We start from the raw sequence: 20,341 nt of genomic DNA, 5'->3' as shown, positions 1-20,341 counted from the left end.
GAAGATCCTCGATACTTCAGGTCATGGTAAATCTAAGTGCTGTATCGAAGATAACTTGACTTCTCTCAGGTTCTTGAAGATGTTTCACCTCTCAACCAAGAGGCTTCTTCAGTTCTAACTAACTTGAAGGGAGTTGTAGGTTTTGAAACTCTGTGTGGGAATGTCCTTACAGAGTCATTAAAGACACGTGAGCTCTGAGTTTTGTGTGTGTGTGTGTGTGTGTGTGTGTGCTATGTTTAAATCTACCTGGGTGCAAGGTAGCAGTTAGAACGTGGTATAGAGTTTCATTTATTTGGGAATTGGATTTGATAGTGAACACATGATACTTTTAAGCCAAGTATGTTTTTTGCAAAACCACACATCAGTTAAAACTGAAAGGTCCTCTATGTTGCTTTTTCACATTTGTTTTGGTTGCGTGGTTTTATATATATTATGTATCATGTATAATATTATATACATATTCCCTCTTTATGTTTTCATGCACTGTGTTTTCTTGCTGAGCCACATTGGAGAAGTTCAATTTTCATTCCATTTTCAATCCATTCTTCCACTAAAGCTAATGTGATTCAAGCAATATCAATTTCTGTTTTCATGTGGATTTAAGTTTTGCTCTCCCAGACTAGATTTGTCTCTAACTGTGATCTGTGGCCAGACTAGCTCATTATGCAGATGATGCGTTTTCTGCTGTAACCAGGCCTGTTGAACATCAACATTTAACACTCACAAAGCTTTTGATCAATTTGTTTTAATCCTCAGATTTGAAATACAGACAATACATTCTTTTAATTTATACATTGAAAGCAGAAACTGAATTGTTTGGAAGATATATCAAGAAAAAGTTATACACTTTAGTAGCTCAGTTAAAGTTTGTGTGTATTATTACTTGACGTAAGTCAGCTAGGGAAACTAAATGTAAACACATAATATGATGCAATGATCGATATACAAGCATGAGCTATAAAGAGCATGTGCTGCAGGATGGTTTTAGCTTTTATCATGAAACACCTCATTCTCATTATAGTTTGAAGGGAAGCCACAACATTAATTATTCACACTGTTAATCAGCCAGTGCAGTAAACCAACGATTCATATGGTTTCATGGACACACTTTCACATTCAGCATCTAACTTGAGAATACACACATTCTTCAGTCTTCAACTCTTTCTTCTTACGTCCTCTTGAAGCTTTCCGTCCAGTTATTCGCAACGCAGCATAGTTCAGATCATCTCCCCCTTCCACCTGTGCAGCAGATAAATGGCTCTTTTACAGTATAGTCATGTTTTTATGCAGAGCTGCTGGGAATTATGTTAATAAAATAACAGTACTTACAATATCACGTACTGGTTGGCTCAAGTTGTCATGTCTTGCTTGTGAAGGTATGCCTTCTATTCCTGCAATTCAATAAAAACAAGAACATTCTGTTGTAAATCTGATTTTCACATAAATATCCTCCACTGATTCAACAAATTTCAGTCAATATTGAAAATAAATACAGTTGAAAGTCTTTCATTGTTAAGATTGTGTAATGTACAAGGACAACAATTTGGTGACTTACGTTGTTCTGCACGTTTGATGATACATTAATTAATAATGTGCAAAATAACATATATTTACTGGGTATTATTTTATCTGGGAATGTGAGGTTGATGTTCATCCGGTCCTGTGTTATAGTAATCTTCCGACATTATATAAACTTTCAAGTCATACACTTGATGATTCAGTTAATAACACTCACCTTTAACTTGTTCACATATCGATCTTGAAGTTCGGCGACAGATGAAAACAATATTTCCAATCAGTGAAATGACCAAGCAGATTATTGCCATCACCAGAGCAATTAATTCAGGACTCAGTCTTCCCTCTAGACAACAAAGAGAAAAACTTACCGCTCATGATGTTATTCAAATGTGATGAATACCAGTATGGAACACAGAATCATACCGATTTCCACTTTAGCTCCATTTCCAAACAGTATCTCTCCACATGTGGCCACAGCACAGTAGTAAGTTCCAGCATCAGAGGAGCTGATGTTCTTAGAGAAGTGATGAACGCAGCTTTTCTGAGTGTCAGATCTGTCTTCACATTCATCACGTCTGTTTCCATCAGTGTAGAGGATGTTTGGATGAGATTTATCTGATCCGACTCTGAACCAGAACACACTGTAATCTCCTGGACATGTTTTAGTCTCAGAGTCAGAGAGGACTGAACACTGGAGAGTCTTCAAGTCTCCTGGACGGACTGGATCAGAGGCTGTCGGCTGCTGAACAACAGTGTAGTTTGATGTCCTCTGAGTGTTTCCTGTGTGATGTTTCAGTGAAGGTAAAGAACATTAACACAATGAAGCTGAAATTGGTTAAAGTGACTCCAAAACATTGCAAAAAACAGATCACATAATTACCTTTTAATGACAAATAGGTTCCACTCCAAATATTCTTATTCAAGTCTATGAATGTACAGTGATACATTCCCTCGTCTTCTTCAGTTGTGCTAAAAATGGTCAGATTACTAATATTCTTCTCAACTTTCAGATCCAATCTAGATTCAGGAAACTCTGGTCTGAACACAGGTTTATAATTATTCCTAAGTGCCACAATTAATTTCAGATCATCTCCGACACTCTGCTTGTACCAGTAAATATCACGGCGAAACTCATCAGAAGGCAGAACACATGTGAAGGTCACAGGTTCACCAAGTTGAACTGTGGTCACTGGAACCAGAGCATCTAAAAGACATTAAAATGTACAATAGATTAATCAGTAGATGACAATTAGAGTATAATGTTAACAAAGATAAATAAGATAAAAGATGATCACACTAACCACCATACTCTACATCTAGTTTGCATTAAGATACTTAAATAGGAAAAATAAACGCCATGATTCGACAGCACTTACGTCCTTGATGAAGGAGAAGCAGTGTAACGCAGAACACGATCATCTTCACACTGACTTTATAAGGAAACTTGTTTGTATTTAAGAGAGTGAACGTGGTGACGTGTTCAAGACGCTCAGACAATCTCATGCCTCTGATTGGTTATCACAGAATATACATTCAAAGTACATTTCCTGCCACACGGGTGTTATCCTGCTCTATGTGGAGCATGTTACCTCTCTCTCTCATGCAGTCTCTATTTGATGTTAATAAAGTTTTTTTTCCACTGCATGCTGTGGTTGTCCCCTCACCACCACAACACTTAGATAAACACGCACACGCACACACACACGCACACACACACACACACACACACACACACCAACATCCTATTAGGGGACATATTAGCAAGAGTTTGTCGGCTGGAAATGTAGTAGAGCCTTTTCATATGAAAGTCAGGTCATACTGTACATTAAAGTGATTTGACATGTTTTCTTTTAGAAATGTCCATATGATGTAAATGTATCAGTGGTTAGCAGAAACTTTAACTGTTAACTTTTTGTCCTGGTGACTGGGCTGTTACTCAACCACTTCTTTGCTGATACTCCTCTCTGTTGAAAGCGGTCACCTGCCTCAAGACCCACTAACAGCAACATCACTGATAGACTAATAGCTTTGTGGCACAGGCTCCTGATACAGTGGGGCAAAAAAGTATTTAGTCAGCCACCAATTGTGCAAGTTCTCCCACTTAAAAAAATTAGAGAGGCCTGTCATTTTCATCATAGGTACAACTATGAGAGACAGAATGGGGGGAAAGAATCCAGGAAATCACATTGTAGGATTTTTTATGAAGTAATTGGTAAATTCCTCTGTAAAATAAGTATTTGGTCACCTAAAAACAAGCAAGATTTCTGGCTCTCACAGACCTGTAACTTCTTTAAGAGGCTCCTCTGTCCTCCACTCGTTACCTGTATTAATGGCACCTGTTTGAACTTGTTATCAGTATAAAAGACACCTGTCCACAACCTCAAACAGTCACACTCCAAACTCCACTATGTCCAAGACCAATGAGCTGTCAAAGGACACCAGAAACAAAATTGTAGACCTGCACCAGGCTGGGAAGACTGAATCTGCAGTAGGTAAGCAGCTTGGTGTGAAGAAATCAACTGTGGGAGCAATTATTAGAAAATGGAAGACATACAAGACCACTGATAATCTCCCCCGATCTGGGGCTCCACACAAGATCTCACCCCGTGTGGTCAAAATGATCACAAGAACGGTGAGCAAAAATCCCAGAACCACACGGGGGGACATAGTGAATGACCTGCAGAGAGCTGGGACCAAAGTAACAAAGGCTACCATCAGTAACACACTACGCCGCCAGGGACTCAAATCCTGCAGTGCCAGACTTGTCCCCCTGCTTAAGCCAGTACATGTCCAGGACCGTCTGAAGTTTGCTAGAGAGCATTTGGATGATCCAGAAGAGGATTGGGAGAATGTCATATGGCCAGATGAAACCAAAATACAACTATTTGGTGAAAACTCAACTTGTTGTGTTTGGAGGAGAAAGACTGCTGAGTTGCATCCAAAGAACACCATACCTACTGTGAAGCATGGGGGTGGAAACATCATGCTTTGGGGCTGTTTTTTCTGCAAAGGGACCAGGACGACTGATCCGTTTAAAGAAAAGAATGAATGGGGCCATGTATCGTGAGATTTTGAGTGAAAACCTCCTTCCATCAGCAAGGGCATTGAAGATGAAACGTGGCTGGGTCTTTCAGCATGACAATGATCCCAAACACACTGCCCGGGCAACAAAGGAGTGGCTTCGTAAGAAGCATTTCAAGGTCCTGGAGTGGCCTAGCCAGTCTCCAGATCTCAACCCCATAGAAAATCTTTGGAGGGAGTTGAAAGTCCGTGTTGCCCAGCGACAGCCCCAAAACATCACTGCTCTAGAGGAGATCTGCATGGAGGAATGGGCCAAAATACCAGAGACAGTGTGTGAAAACCTTGTGAAGACTTACAGAAAACGTTTGACCTCTGTCATTGCCAACAAAGGGTATATAACAAAGTATTGAGATGAACTTTTGTTATTGACCAAATACTTATTTTCCATCATAATTTGCAAATAAATTCTTTAAAATTCAGACAATGTGATTTTGCAGCATCGCGTGGCAGTCGGGGACAGTGCCTCTGGACCGGCAGACCGGGCTGGTGGTCCCCCTATTCAAAAAGGGGGACCGGAGGGTGTGTTCCAACTATCGGGGGATCACACTGCTCAGCCTCCCTGGGAAAGTCTATTCCAGGGTACTGGAGAGGAGAATTCGGCCAATAGTCGAACCTTGGATTCAGTAGGAATAATGCGGTTTTCGTCCGGAACACTGGACCAGCTCTATACCCTCCACAGGGTGCTCGAGGGTTCATGTGAGTTTGCCCAACCGGTCCACATGTGTTTTGTGGACTTGGAGAAAGCATTCGACCGTGTCCCTCGTGGCATTCTGTGGGAGGCGCTCCGGGAGCACGGGGTCGGAGGTCCTCTGTTAAGGGCTGTACGGTCCCTGTACGACCAGAGCAGGAGCTTGGTTCGCATTGCCGGCAGTAAGTCAGACCTGTTCCCGGTGCATGTTGGACTCCAGCAGGGCTGCCCTTTGTCACTGGTTCTGTTCATTATTTTTATGGACAGAATTTATAGGCGCAGCCACGGGCCGGAGGGGATCTGGCTCAGGAGCCACTTGATTTCATCTCTGCTTTTCGCGGATGATGTGGTCTTGTTGGCTCCTTCGCGCCAGGACCTCCAGCATGTCCTGGGGCGGTTTGCAGCAGAGTGTGAAGCGGCTGGGATGAGAATCAGCACCTCCAAATCCGAGGCCATAGTTCTCGACCGGAAAAAGGTGGCTTGCTCCCTCCGGGTTGGGGGAGAGTTCCTGCCTCAAGTGGAGGAGTTTAAGTATCTTGGGGTCTTGTTCACGAGTGAGGGAAGGATGGAACATGAGATTGACAGGCGGATCGGTGCAGCGGCCGCAGTAATGCCCCACTGTATATAGATTCATGGTGGCTAAAAGTATATGTCGTAAGACCTGCCCGACTATGTTTCTGATTGGTTGGCCTTGTTAGTTGTGTTCATTATGCTTGACTCAAACTGTTCAGTAGTCCTGGTAATGTCTGTTTTCAGAAGGTTATAAGCTGTAGTTTTGCGGCTAAACATATCGACTCTTTAGCCTTTCTCCCAGTCCTCTGCTGCTCCTGCCAGAATCACTCATCCTCAGGAGCTGCACTTCAGAGTGTCTCTGCACTCAGACAGAAGAGCAGACAGACGCCACCCGGCCTGTCTACCCAACAAGCTCAAAGACACTGCAGTTGCGACAGCGAGTCCTTATGGTGTCTTTACATAAAGGGCAACTACGGTTCACAGTACACTGCAGCAGTTCTACCGCCGGCTGTCAGCAAATTGTAAGGAAAACACAAGCACAGCCCATTATCACCAGACAGCCACTGAACATGCAGTTAGGAAATAGCATGTTAGATAGCTAATTTGTGTCTCTTTTGTCTTCTGTTTATACCAGTAAATGTATACTGGCCCACTGAGCTCCCTCCCTGTCTCTGGTTGTACAGCAGACTACCAGGTCTCTCAACTTGGTTTCCATCCTTTTTGACCAGTGAACTAAAGTCCACAAAAAATGTCTGTCAGCATAACTGATGCGTTATTATTTGCTTACTGTATGTTCAGTGGCCGTCTTGTGTTAATGGCTTGTGGTTTTTTTCTTTTGTGGGCAGGTTGTAAAAGAAACAGCCAGCAGTGGATCGGCAGAGTGTGAGCTGTAGTTGCCCTGGTAAACACACCACAATGACTGGCTGCAGTGTCTCTGGGCTCATTAATTAAAGCAGACAGGCCAGGTAGTGGAGCAGCGGGGGGCAGCCCACCTGTCAACTCTACCTGTCAACTCTACCTAACAAGCTCAGAGACCCTCTGAAGAGCGGCTCCAGAGCATGACTAATCCAGACAGGAGCAGCAGAAGACAGAGAGAGAAGCTGAAGAGGTCGATGTGTTTACCTGTACAACTACAGCTTATAAATAACCAAAAGCAAACATTTACAGAGGTACTGCTGATGGAGGTTCTCAAGGTCATGGTCAATCTAAGTGCTGTTTTCTTAGGCAACTGAACTCGTTTCAGTTTCCTGAAGACGTTTCACCTCTCATCCAAGAGGCTTCTGTAGTTCTAACTAACTGGAAGGGAGGTTCCGTTCCATTCCATTTTCTTTCCGTTTTTCCGTCAGGGTCGTGGGGATGATACCGCTTTATCGCCCCTTTTTTCAAGGGGGTTGCAGGGTTACTGGGGCCAAATCCAGTTACTCGATGGGCGAAGGCCAGGGTACACCCTGGATGAGTCGCCAGCTCATTGCGGGACCTTTACTGATGGCAGAGGCTGCCCCACAGGGTGCCAACTGCACATTAGGAGCAATTTTGGGGTTCAGTATCTTGCTCAAGGACACTTCAACATGTAGCTCAGTTCCACCCTGGGGAGCTGGGACTCAAACCAGTTCCAGTAATCCAATCACTGGCCCACCACCTCTACCCACTGAGCTACAGCCGCCCCGAAGGGAAGGGAGGTACAGACTTTTAAACTCTGTGTGGGAGTGTCCTTACAGAGTCATTAAAGACACATGTGAGCTCTGAGTTTCAGAGTCGTTAGGACCACTTGTCGATCGTTGACCCAACCAGCCTTCACGTTGGTTGCTAAGGCTAGGTGAACCATGGTGTGAATGGCTGTTGTGCTGTCTTGGGAGTGTAGCGCCCTCTAGACGTCAAGTCTATCTCACCGAGGTGCACTCACCAAGTTCGTTATTTTTCTCTAACAAACTTTATATTAGTTAGCTAATTAATGCAATCAGGTAAGTGCACTGTAACACACTGTTTATTATCAACTGTCACTTTCATGACTGTGTTTTAACCACTACAGCACTAAATGACATTTAACCAATGAATTTTCTAGTATAGAAGTAGTATTTTCTAGTACTAGAATAGTATAAACAACACTAGTTATAACATGCAAAGATAAAGAAATAGCCACAGGTAAATGTTAATTATGGACTTTAGTAAATATTCGGCAAAAAACAATATTGAAATAAGAGAAAAATGAATAAAAATGGTAATAATTCAATTTCTAGTCTTGGTATTTCAGGTAAGTTTCAGTCAATAACCCAAAATCAAAGATATCTCTCACAGTTCCAATAATCAAAAATGTCTCTTCAATGTCTCCAGTAAATCACTCAATATCAACAACAAACACTCAAAACAACTCAAAATATCACACCTGAAGCTGCCACTCTAACTACTTAAATGAAAATAAAATGGGTACCCTTTAATGAGAGGATCGATGCAGGCCTGAGACGTCGCTTGAGTTCACAGAAACCTTAATTCAACATGGCTGCTTTGCGCCTTGCGCTGAGGAAACAAAGGCTAAAACAAAAACCCCAGTGATAATGACCTCACTGTAATGCCGTAGTCCTGGTCCGTCTCGTCCGGCAGTGGGTTGCTTGGACGGTGGCCGCAGACGAGTCACTCGAGCTCCAAGTGATGTCTGTGTCAGACAGTCACGCGGTCTCTCCAGTAGGTGTTCACACAGCAGGCAAACGTCGGCTTCACTTATGGGAGTGCTGTATTAGCTGCTCTTTTGTGAAGGTCGTCAGGCAAGCTCACATGAGTTATGCTAACTTTAGCTGTAATCCTCATGGAACATTTATCTCTGGAGTCTGCCTCCTTTCAACTCGACAATAGGTTAAGTTCAATGAACAGTCACAACGAGACTTTCTGTCCAATTGTCTCATGTACCTTCCTTAACCAGCGTCTTCATCAACCTTTTCTTTCAGGGCTCCGCTCCGCCATGCAGCTCCTCGCTTGCCTCTCTCCTCCTCTCCCTCTGATTCCGCCTCCGCCTGACCTCTCACCCCGCTCTCTCATGGGAATTCCTCAGGTAAGAAAAATTAAACTAATGTATATTTTCACTTTTAAATATTACTCTTACATTCTTCTTAAACAAAAATATGCACTTATTACATAGAATAAGAAAATAAAACAATAACTACAAAAAAAAGGGTTTTTTTTTTTTATTCCACTATTTATTTATTTAACTTTTTAACAGGGTTACAGGGGGGAACTCAGTACAGCATTGTAGGTGGGCGATAAGTAATGTCTAAGACCGCCTCCTCTGTTCAAGGATGGTCCAGAGGTACTGTGTGAGTAAACAGTTTAAGTCAGTTACAGAGAACATAGCAAACAATGCCAACCAATCAGAGGCGGAGTAGGGTAGGTCTTGCAAGAACATGAGTGGGATCCATTACATCATGTGTGTGTGTGTGTGTGTGTGTGTGTGTGTGTGTGTGTGTGTGTGTGTGTGTTTGTGTGTGCTGCATGTAAATCTACCTGGGTACAAGGTAGCAGTTTGAACGTGGTATAGAGATTCATTGATTTGGCAATTGGATTGTGTTTTTTGCAAAACCACAGATCAGTTAAAAAAATGTTCCTTATGTTGCTGCTTCACATTTGCTTTGGTTGTGTGGTATTGTATATATTATGTTTAATGTATAATATTATGTATATATTCCCTCTTTATGTTTTCGTGCACTGTGTTTTCTTGCTGCGCCACATTGGAGAAGTAGTAACGCAAAGTAGAATTTTCAAAAAGCTCTGACTTTGGAAGCTACATCCTTAGTTTGACCAATCACACTGCTGAAGCCTTTCTCTGAAATCCATTGTTCCACTAAAGCTAATATGATTGGAACAATATCCGCTGCAACCAGTAATGCCTGAGACAACCAGTTGAATTGTCTTCTCATTTCATTTCTTGCACAGTGCTCAACTTCTGTTCTCATGTGGATTTAAGTTTTGCTCTCCGAGACCAGATTTGCCTCTACCTGAGATCTGTGGCTTCTTTAGTCCTCAAATTTCAAATGCATACAATACATCCTTTCAACGTACACAATTCAAGCAGAAAAACAATTGTTAAAGATATGAGAGGAAAAAGTTCAGATTTTAATAGCTCTGACAAAGATTGTGAGTAATATTTCTTGACTTATGTCAGCTAGGGCAAGTAAATGCAAACACATATATAATGCAATGATCGATATATAAGCACGAAATATAAAGAGCATGTGCTGCAGGATGATTGTGGCTTTTATCATGAAACACCTCATTCTCATAGTTTGAAGGGAAGCCACAACATTATTCATTTACACTGTCAATCAGCCAGTGCTGTAAACCAACGATTCACATGATTTCATGGACACACTTTCACATTCAGCATCTAACTTGAGAATACACACATTCTTCAGTCTTCAACTCTTTCTTCTTACGTCCTCTTGAAGCTTTCCGTCCAGTTATTCGCAACGCAGCATAGTTCAGATCATCTCCACCTTCCACCTGTGCAGCAGATAAATGGCTCTTTTACAATATAGTCATGTTTTTATGCACAGCTGCTGGGAATTGTGTTAATAAAATAACAGTACTTACAATATCACGTACTGGTTGGCTCGAGTTGTCATGTCTTGCTTGCAAAGGTATACCCTCCATTCCTGATGTTCAATAAAAACAAGAACATTTTGTTCTAAATCTGATTTTTATATAAATATCCTCCACTGATTCAAATAATTTCAGTCAATATTGAAAATAAATACAGTTGAAAGTCTTTCATTATTAAAATTTTGTAATGTACAGTGACAACAATTTGGTGATTTACGTTGTTCTGCACGTTTGGTGATACATAAATAAATGATGTGCAAAACAACATATATTCACGGATGTGCATTATTTTATCCGGGAACTTGAGGTTGATGTTCATCCGGTTCTGTGTGATGGTACTCTTCCGACATTATATAAACTTTTCAAGTCATACAATTGATGATTCAGTCAACAACACTCACCTTTAACTTGTTCACATATCGATCTTGAAGTTCGGCGACAGATGAAAACAATATTTCCAATCAGGGAAATGACCAAGCAGATTATTGCCATCACCAGAGCAATTAATTCAGGACTCATTATTCGCTCTAGACAACAAAGAGAAAAACTTACCACTCATGATGTTATTAAAATGTTATGAATACCAGTATTGAACACAGAATCATACCGATTTCCACTTTAGCTCCATTTCCAAACAGTATCTCTCCACATGTGGCCACAGCACAGTAGTAAGTTCCAGCATCAGAGGAGCTGACCTTCTTAGAGAAGTGATAAACACAGCTTTTCTGAGTGTCAGATCTGTCTCCACATTCATCACGTCTGTTTCCATCAATGTAGAGGATGTTCGGATGAGATTTATCTGATCCGACTCTGAACCAGAACACATTGTGATCTCCTGGACATGTTTTAGTCTCAGAGTCGGAGAGGACTGAACACTGGAGAGTCTTCAAGTCTCCTGGACGGACTGGATCAGAGGCTGTCGGCTGCTGAACAACACTGTAGTTCGATGTCCTCTGAGTGTTTCCTGTGTGATGTTTCAGTTAAGTTAAAGAACATTAACACAATGAAGCTGAAAGTGGTTAAAGTGACTCCAAAACATTGCAAAAACAGATCACGTAATTACCTTTTAATGACAAATAGGTTCCACTGCAAAAATTCTTATTCAAGTAAAAGACTGCAGAGTGATACATTCCCTCGTCTTCTTCAATTGTGCTAAAAATGGTCAATTTACTGATATTCTGCTCAACTTTCAGATCCAATCTAGATTCAGGAAACTCTGGTCCGAACACAGGTTTATAATTATTCTTAAGTGCCACAATTAATTTCAGATCATCTCCGACACTCTGCTTGTACCAGTAAATATCACGGCGAGACTCATCAGAAGGCAGAACACATGTGAAGGTCACAGGTTCACCAAGTTGAACTGTGGTCACTGGAACCAGAGCATCTAAAAGAAATTAAAATGTACAATAGATTAATCAGTAGATGACAATTAGAGTGTAATGTTAACAAAGATAAATAAGATAAAAGATAATCACACTAACCACCATACTCTACATCTAGTTTGCATTAAGATACTTAAATAGGAAAAATAAACGTCATGATTGGACAGCACTTACATCCTTGATGAAGGAGAAGCAGTGTAACGCAGAACACGATCATCTTCACACTGACTTTATAAGGAAACTTGTTTGTATTTAAGAGAGTGAACGTGGTGACGTGTTCAAGACGCTCAGACAATCTCATGCCTCTGATTGGTTATCACAGAATATATATTCAAAGTACATTTCCTGCCACACGGGTGTTATCCTGCTCTATGTGGAGCATGTTACCTCTCTCTCTCATGCAGTCTCTATTTGATGTTAATAAAGCTTTTTTCCACTGCATGCTGTGGTTGTCCCCTCACCACCACAACACTTAGATAAACACGCACACACACACGCACACACACACACGCACACACACACACACCAACATCCTATTAGGGGACATATTAGCAAGAGTTTGTCAGCTGGAAATGCTGAAGACACCCAGATTTGTTAAGAGGGTGGGGGCAGCAGTGGAGACGGCTCTATCGAGTAGAGCCTTTTCATATGAAAGTCAGGTCATACTGTACATTAAAGTGATTTGACATGTTTTCTTTTAGAAATGTCCATATGATGTGAATGTATCAGTGGTTAGCAGAAACATTAACTGTTAACTTTTTGTCCTGGGGTCCGTTTCACAAAGCAGGTTTAGTGAAAACTCTGAGTCTGTTAACCCTGAAATGAGGGAAACTCTGAGTTTTCCGTTTCAATCAATCAATCAATCAAATTTTATTTGTATAGCCCTTTACAATATCCGGACGGTACCCAAAGTGCTTTACATCAAAGCAATAAAATAGTACATAAAAACACACGAAAGTGCTACAGTGCTGCAAGAAAACACAAGAAAGTGCTACTAGTGCTGCAGGGTGTTAAAGGCCCTCTAAAAGTGCATAAAATAAAAACAGGCAAAATAAGTACACCTAAAAGCAGGACTACCCTAGTCAGAGTTAAATGCCAATTTAAAAAAGTGTGTCTTCAGCTTTGATTTAAAAAGGCTGAGGTCAGTAGTGGTGCGAATGTCAGGGGGCAGTCTGTTCCACAGCCTGGGAGCTGTGACAGCAAAAGAACGATCGCCCCACTGTTTAAGTCTTGACCTTGGGACCTCTAACAGGAGCTGGCCGGAAGAACGGAGGGCCCTGCCATGATCACGGACAGTTGAAATCTCTGACAGGTAGGAGGGAGCCAGGCCATTAATGGCATAAAAAGCAAACAATAAAAGTTTAAAATCAATTCTAAAACGAACTGGAAGCCAGTGGAGTGACGACAGCACAGGGGTAATGTGTTCACGCCTGGACGTGCCTGTTAAAAATCGTGCAGCAGCGTTCTGGACAAGTTGGAGACGTGAAATTAAAGACTGGCTGAGGCCGACATAAAGTGCATTGCAATAGTCCAGTCTTGAACTGATGAAAGCGTGGATCGCCTTCTCGAGGTCCTGCCGACTTAAAAAAGGCTTCACTTTGGCCAGGAGACGCAGCTGAAAAAAACTTGTGCTGACAACAGACCTAATCTGTTTATCGAATCTGAGCCCGCTGTCAAATGTTATCCCAAGATTCTTTACATGTGGTTTAAAAAAGGGCGCCAGAGTCCCAGAGCTTGTAATTAAAACATTTGACATAGATGGCGTGCCAAACAAAATGCATTCGGTTTTGCTGTCATTCAAGTGCAAAAAGTTCAGAGCCAGCCACTGTTTTATATCAGTGATACAGTCCAGTAACTGAGTAGGTACAGTGTTTTCATCGGGTCTCATGGGCAAATATAACTGTAAATCATCAGCATAAAAATGAAAAGACAGATTGTGTTTTTTTATAATTGATCCCAGAGGTAGCATATACAATGAAAACAGAATAGGGCCAAGAATAGAGCCTTGAGGCACCCCACAAGAGAGGGATGCCTGTGAGGAGCAGAGGTCACCAATCGTTACAGAGAAACTCCTATTTGCCAGGTATGACCTAAACCATTGGAGGGCGGTGCCACGGATGCCTGCATACTGCTCTAGGCGAGATACAAGGATAGCATGGTCGACTGTATCGAAAGCCGCTGTGAGGTCCAGCAGTACCAGCACAGCGGGGTTCCCAGCATCCACGGACAAGGCAATATCATTATGCACCTTTAACAGTGCTGACTCGGTGCTATGCCGGGATCTGAAGCCAGACTGAAATTTATCCAGGACAGAATTAATCTCTAAAAAAGTTTGTAATTGAATAAAAACAACTTTTTCCAATACCTTAGAAAGAAAAGGCAAGTGAGAGACAGGTCTAAAATTGGAAAGCACAGAGGGGTCAAGATGTGGTTTTTTGAGGAGGGGCCTAACCACAGCGTGTTTGAAGGCAGCTGGGACAGACCCTGAGCTAAGACAGGTGTTTATAAAAACCAGCAAACTTGATCCAACAGAACTAAAAACCTCCTTCAGAAACTTGGCTGGAATAATGTCTAAGGGACAGTTAGTGGGTTTTAGGCCACTAACCACCTTAGTGAGAGATGAAAGAGAAATAGTCTCAAACTGCTCGAAAACAGCAGATTGTGCAGGAGGAACACACACATCATCATCATCAGGGGACATAAGCACATTACTGATATTCTGCCTGACTGATGCCACTTTGTCTATAAAAAAAGAGACAAACTCTTCACAGGTTGTGGTGGAGGCATCGGACAGGACAGTAGAGCATGGGTTTATAACAGAGTCAATGGTTTTAAATAGCACTCTCGGATGATTATAGCTGTTGGCTATAACAGAGGACAAATATTCTGACTTTGCCTCCTTCACAGCTCTCTGATAAGCAGCCAAACTGTCCCTTAACCAACCCAGTGATACATGCAGTTTCACAAAGAGTGGTAACTCAAACCAGACAAAGAGGGGTAACTCTAGCCTGTTTCACAGAGAGAGGTAACTTAAGCTCTCGGTCAGTTACCATGGTAACATACTCTATGAACCTAACCTGGTCGGGACCAGGTTTTTCTCAACAAACCTCGAGTTTCTCTCTGTCTCCGCCCTCTTTCAGCCACACACGGTATTTGATTTCCTCATTCATTCAGTCAGCAGGTGATTTTTCGCGTAGTATAGTTCTGCCGTCTGTTTTTTGAGAAAATCATTTCAAAAATCAGTCAGTAGGCCTACATTAGAAATTATATTAGGTGGCGACTGTTTTCACTACCATGGCATGTCCTTTTGATAATGATCCCATGGATGAAGGTGCAGCATTACTGCGCAGAGAATTAAATATTCGTCGGGAGATGACTGTGAGACGGCGCATAGATGTTCTTGCATTTCCAGAGAATTATCTTTTTGAGCGGTACCGTTTCACGTCACAGTCCATCATTTACATACACAACCTACTCCGTCCTTACATTTCTAACATTGCCAACCGCAGTCATGCTCTCACATCCCAGCAGATATTGTGTGTTGCGCTGTGTTTTTTTGCAAATGGGAGTTTTTTAAACAACGTCGGAGATGCAGAGGACTTGAGCAAGGCAACTGTATGCAGAGCGGTCAGAGAAGTGTGCCTTGCCCTGTAAAGGCTACTACCCATCTTTATAATTTTCAGCTCCTCTGCCTCCATTAGAGGTGGCGATGCTAGGCCACCACCCGTTTTACGGGCATCTGCTTTCTTTCTGTTGGCTGAGTAGAAGTCTGTGTTAGTTTAAATAGGCGTAATTATTTAACAGAACATGATATAGATGAGAAGACATTCATGTGTGTGAAAACAGCATTATGTTGGGGATAAAACAACTGTACAGTCAAACAGCCACTTAATATTTACTTTACAATGTAAAACATGACCAAAATGAGGTACCCCCATGAGATTATGCCGAGGTCTAATGTTTTTATGTTTCATCTTAAGCTGCAGCCAAGTGCACTTCTCAGCCAGGGTTGCACCTAAATGAAATAAATTAATAGGCTACCACTCAAGCAGTTTCCCCCTGTAATATTATTGTGATTGCAAAGGACTACATTTAAACTTACGCATTGACCCGAGCACCAATGTTCTCCCACGCCTTCTCCCTCTCTTTTGCTGCTGCAGCGGTGTTACACTTCCTTCTAAAAACGTGCTCAAACTCACCGTATGAGCGCATTAATATTTCCAATTTCAGTGGGGTGAAAAACGTAGCCCTCCTCTTCCCCGTTGCCATGGTGACTCGTCGAATCGGGGCTCCATTGATGCTGTCTTTTTATACTTGTGGTGCACACGCTTAACTCCAGGTTAAACTACCCCGAGTTGATCAAACTAACTCAAATCAGCTGTTCTGGAACCGAAAACTCAGAGTTTCCTATTTCAGAGTAGATCAACTCAGAGTTCAGGGTTAGACTCAGAGTTTGTTGAACCTGCTTTGTGAAACGGACCCCTGGTGACTGGGCTGTTACTCAACCACTTCTTTGCTGATACTCCTCTGTGATGAAAGCGGTCACCTGCCTCAAGACCCACTAACAGCAACATCACTGATAGACTAATAGCTTTGTGGCACAGGCTCCTGATACAGTGGGGCAAAAAAGTATTTAGTCAGCCACCAATTGTGCAAGTTCTCCCACTTAAAAAAATTAGAGAGGCCTGTCATTTTCATCATAGGTACAACTATGAGAGACAGAATGGGGGGAAAGAATCCAGGAAATCACATTGTAGGATTTTTAATAAATTAATTGGTAAATTCCTCTGTAAAATAAGTATTTGGTCACCTACAAACAAGCAAGATTTCTGGCTCTCACAGACCTGTAACTTCTTTAAGAGGCTCCTCTGTCCTCCACTCGTTACCTGTATTAATGGTGCCTGTTTGAACTTGTTATCAGTATAAAAGACACCTGTCCACAACCTCAAACAGTCACACTCCAAACTCCACTATGGCCAAGACCAAAGAGCTGTCAAAGGACACCAGAAACAAAATTGTAGACCTGCACCAGGCTGGGAAGACTGAATCTGCAATAGGTAAGCAGCTTGGTGTGAAGAAATCAACTGTGGGAGCAATTATTAGAAAATGGAAGACATACAAGACCACTGATAATCTCCCCGATCTGGGGCTCCACACAAGATCTCACCCCGTGGGGTCAAAATGATCACAAGAACGGTGAGCAAAAATCCCAGAACCACACGGGGGGACATAATGAATGACCTGCAGAGAGCTGGGACCAAAGTAACAAAGGCTACCATCAGTAACACACTACGCCGCCAGGGACTCAAATCCTGCAGTGCCAGACTTGTCCCCCTGCTTAAGCCAGTACATGTCCAGGACCGTCTGAAGTTTGCTAGAGAGCGTTTGGATGATCCAGAAGAGGATTGGGAGAATGTCATATGGTCAGATGAAACCAAAATAGAACTATTTGGTAAAAACTCAACTTGTCGTGTTTGGAGGAGAAAGACTGCTGAGTTGCATCCAAAGAACACCATACCTACTGTGAAGCATGGGGGTGGAAACATCATGCTTTGGGGCTGTTTTTCTGCAAAGGGACCAGGACGACTGATCCGTTTAAAGAAAAGAATGAATGGGGCCATGTATCATGAGATTTTGAGTGAAAACCTCCTTCCATCAGCAAGGGCATTGAAGATGAAACGTGGCTGGGTCGTTCAGCATGACAATGATCCCAAACACACCGCCCGGGCAACGAAGGAGTGGCTTCGTAAGAAGCATTTCAAGGTCCTGGAGTGGCCTAGCCAGTCTCCAGATCTCAACCCCATAGAAAATCTTTGGAGGGAGTTGAAAGTCCGTGTTGCCCAGCGACAGCCCAAAAACATCACTGCTCTAGAGGAGATCTGCATGGAGGAATGGGCCAAAATACCAGAGACAGTGTGTGAAAACCTTGTGAAGACTTACAGAAAACGTTTGACCTCTGTCATTGCCAACAAAGGGTATATAACAAAGTATTGAGATGAACTTTTGTTATTGACCAAATACTTATTTTCCATCATAATTTGCAAATAAATTCTTTAAAAATTAGACAATGTGATTTTGCAGCATCGCATGGCAGTCGGGGCCAGTGCCTCTGGACCGGCAGACCGGGCTGGTGGTCCCCCTATTCAAAAAGGGGGACCGGAGGGTGTCCCAGCCTCCCTGGGAATGTCTATTCCAGGGTACTGGAGAGGAGAATTTGGCCGATAGTCGAACCTTGGATTCAGTAGGAACAATGCAGTTTTCGTCCGGAACACTGGACCAGCTCTATACCCTCCGCAGGGTGCTCGAGGGTTCATGGGAGTTTGCCCAACCGGTCCACATGTGTTTTGTGGAATTGGAGACAGCATTCGACCGTGTCCCTCGTGGCATTCTGTGGGAGGTGCTCCGGGAGTACGGGGTCGGAGGCCTTCTCTTAAGGGCTGTACGGTCCCTGTACGACCGGAGCAGGAGCTTGGTTCGCATTGCCGGCAGTAAGTCAGACCTGTTCCCAGTGCATGTTGGACTCCGGCAGGGCTGCCCTTTGTCACCGGTTCTGTTCATTAATTTTATGGACAGAATTTCTAGGCGCAGCCACGGGCCGGAGGGGATCTGGCTCGGGAGCCACTTGATTTCATCTCTGCTTTTCGCGGATGATGTGGTCTTGTTGGCTCCTTCGAGCCAGGACCTCCAGCATGTCCTGGGGCGGTTTGCAGCCGAGTGTGAAGCGGCTGGGATGAGAATCAGCACCTCCAAATCCGAGGCCATGGTTCTCAACCGGAAAAAGGTGGCTTGCTCCCTCCGGGTTGGGGGAGAGTTCCTGCCTCAAGTGGAGGAGTTTAAGTATCTTGGGGTCTTGTTCACAAGTGAGGGAAGGATGGAGGAAGGATACTTCGACATGTAGCTCAGTTCCACCCTGGGGAGCTGGGATTCAAACCAGCTCCAGTAATCTAATCACTGGCCCACCAGCTCTACCCACTGAGCTACAGCCGCCCCGAAGGGAAGGGAGGTACAGACTTTTAAACTCTGTGTGGGAGTGTCCTTACAGAGTCATTAAAGACACATGTGAGCACTGAGTTTCAGAGTCGTTAGGACCACTTGTCGATCGTTGACCCAACCAGCCTTCACGTTGGTTGCTAAGGCTAGGTGAACCATGGTGTGAATGGCTGTTGTGCTGTCTTGGGAGTGTAGCGCCCTCTAGACGTCAAGTCTATCTCACCGAGGTGCACTCATCAAATTCGTTATTTTTCTCTAACAAACTCTATATTAGTTAGCTAATTAATGCAATCAGGTAAGTGCACTGTAACACACTGTTTATTATCAACTGTCACTTTCATGACTGTGTTTTAACCACTACAGCACTAAATGACATTTAACCAATGAATTTTCTTCCTCATGTGTACCCTTTCACTGGTAGTTCTCCCTCTTCAGCACTCTTAGATAAAGTACCAGTATAAACAACACTAGTTATAACATGCAAAGATAAAGAAATAGCCACAGGTAAATGTTAATTATGGACTTTAGTTAATATTCGGCAACAAACAATATTGAAATAAGAGAAAAATGAAGAAAAATGGTAATATTTAAATTTCTAGTCCTGGTATTTCAGGTAAGTTTCAGTCAATAACCCAAAATCAAAGATGTCTCTCATAGTTCCAATTATCAAAAATGTCTCTTCAGTGTCTCCAGTAAATCACTCAATATCAACAACAAACACTCAAAACAACTCAAAATATCACACCTGAAGCTGGCACTCTAACTACTTAAATGAAAATAAAATGGGTACCCTTTAATGAGAGGATCGATGCAGGCCTGAGACGTTGCTTGAGTTCACAGAAACCTTAATCCAACAAGACTGCTTTGCGCCTTGCGCAGAGGAAACAAAGGCTAAAACAAAAACCCCAGTGATAATGACCTCACTGTAATGCCGTAGTCCTGGTCCGTCTCGTCCGGCAGTGGGTTGCTTGGACGGTGGCCGCAGACGAGTCACTCGAGCTCCAAGTGATGTCTGTGTCAGACAGTCACGCGGTCTCTCCAGTAGGTGTTCACACAGCAGGCAAACGTCGGCTTCACTTATGGGAGTGCTGTATTAGCTGCTCTTTTGTGAAGGTCGTCAGGCAAGCTCACATGAGTTATGCTAACTTTAGCTGTAATCCTCATGGAACATTTATCTCTGGAGTCTGCCTCCTTTCAACTCGACAATAGGTTAAGTTCAATGAACAGTCACAACGAGACTTTCTGTCCAATTGTCTCATGTACCTTCCTTAACCAGCGTCTTCATCAACCTTTTCTTTCAGGGCTCCGCTCCGCCATGCAGCTCCTCGCTTGCCTCTCTCCTCCTCTCCCTCTGATTCCGCCTCCGCCTGACCTCTCACCCCGCTCTCTCATGGGAATTCCTCAGGTAAGAAAAATTAAACTAATGTATATTTTCACTTTTAAATATTACTCTTACATTCTTCTTAAACAAAAATATGCACTTATTACATAGAATAAGAAAATAAAACAATAACTACAAAAAAAAGGGTTTTTTTTTTTTATTCCACTATTTATTTATTTAACTTTTTAACAGGGTTAC

The 20,341-nt window shown here is 42.7% G+C and overlaps 1 protein-coding gene across 1 annotated transcript; it reads right to left on the bottom strand.

The window, feature by feature from the left end:
- Positions 1-734: 734 nt before the first annotated feature.
- LOC115568727 (uncharacterized) lies at positions 735-2,940 on the bottom strand. The gene is made up of 6 exons (XM_030396287.1): positions 2,895-2,940; positions 2,399-2,722; positions 1,942-2,298; positions 1,736-1,861; positions 1,330-1,391; positions 735-1,239 (listed from the first exon to the last, which is right to left on the bottom strand). Exons 1-6 carry the CDS (start codon positions 2,935-2,937, stop codon positions 1,117-1,119), a joined length of 1,035 nt encoding a protein of 344 aa, XP_030252147.1. The 5' UTR covers positions 2,938-2,940; the 3' UTR covers positions 735-1,116.
- Positions 2,941-20,341: the final 17,401 nt, after the last annotated feature.

This window comes from Sparus aurata, chromosome 18 (genome assembly GCF_900880675.1).
Source record: "Sparus aurata chromosome 18, fSpaAur1.1, whole genome shotgun sequence".
NCBI classification, from domain to species: Eukaryota; Metazoa; Chordata; class Actinopteri; order Spariformes; family Sparidae; genus Sparus; species Sparus aurata.
This window is presented reverse-complemented; position numbering and strand designations above follow the sequence as displayed.

What these genes read in the sequence shown, in the direction of transcription:
- LOC115568727 (XM_030396287.1), bottom strand. Translation starts at nt 2,937, where the DNA reads ATGATCGTGTTCTGCGTTACACTGCTTCTCCTTCATCAAGGAC. An exon ending in AACCTATTTGTCATTAAAAG is followed by an intron (nt 2,299 to 2,398) that starts GTAATTATGTGA and finishes AACATCACACAG; the next exon opens with GAAACACTCAGAGGACATCA. An exon ending in GCCAACCAGTACGTGATATT is followed by an intron (nt 1,240 to 1,329) that starts GTAAGTACTGTT and finishes TCTGCTGCACAG; the next exon opens with GTGGAAGGGGGAGATGATCT.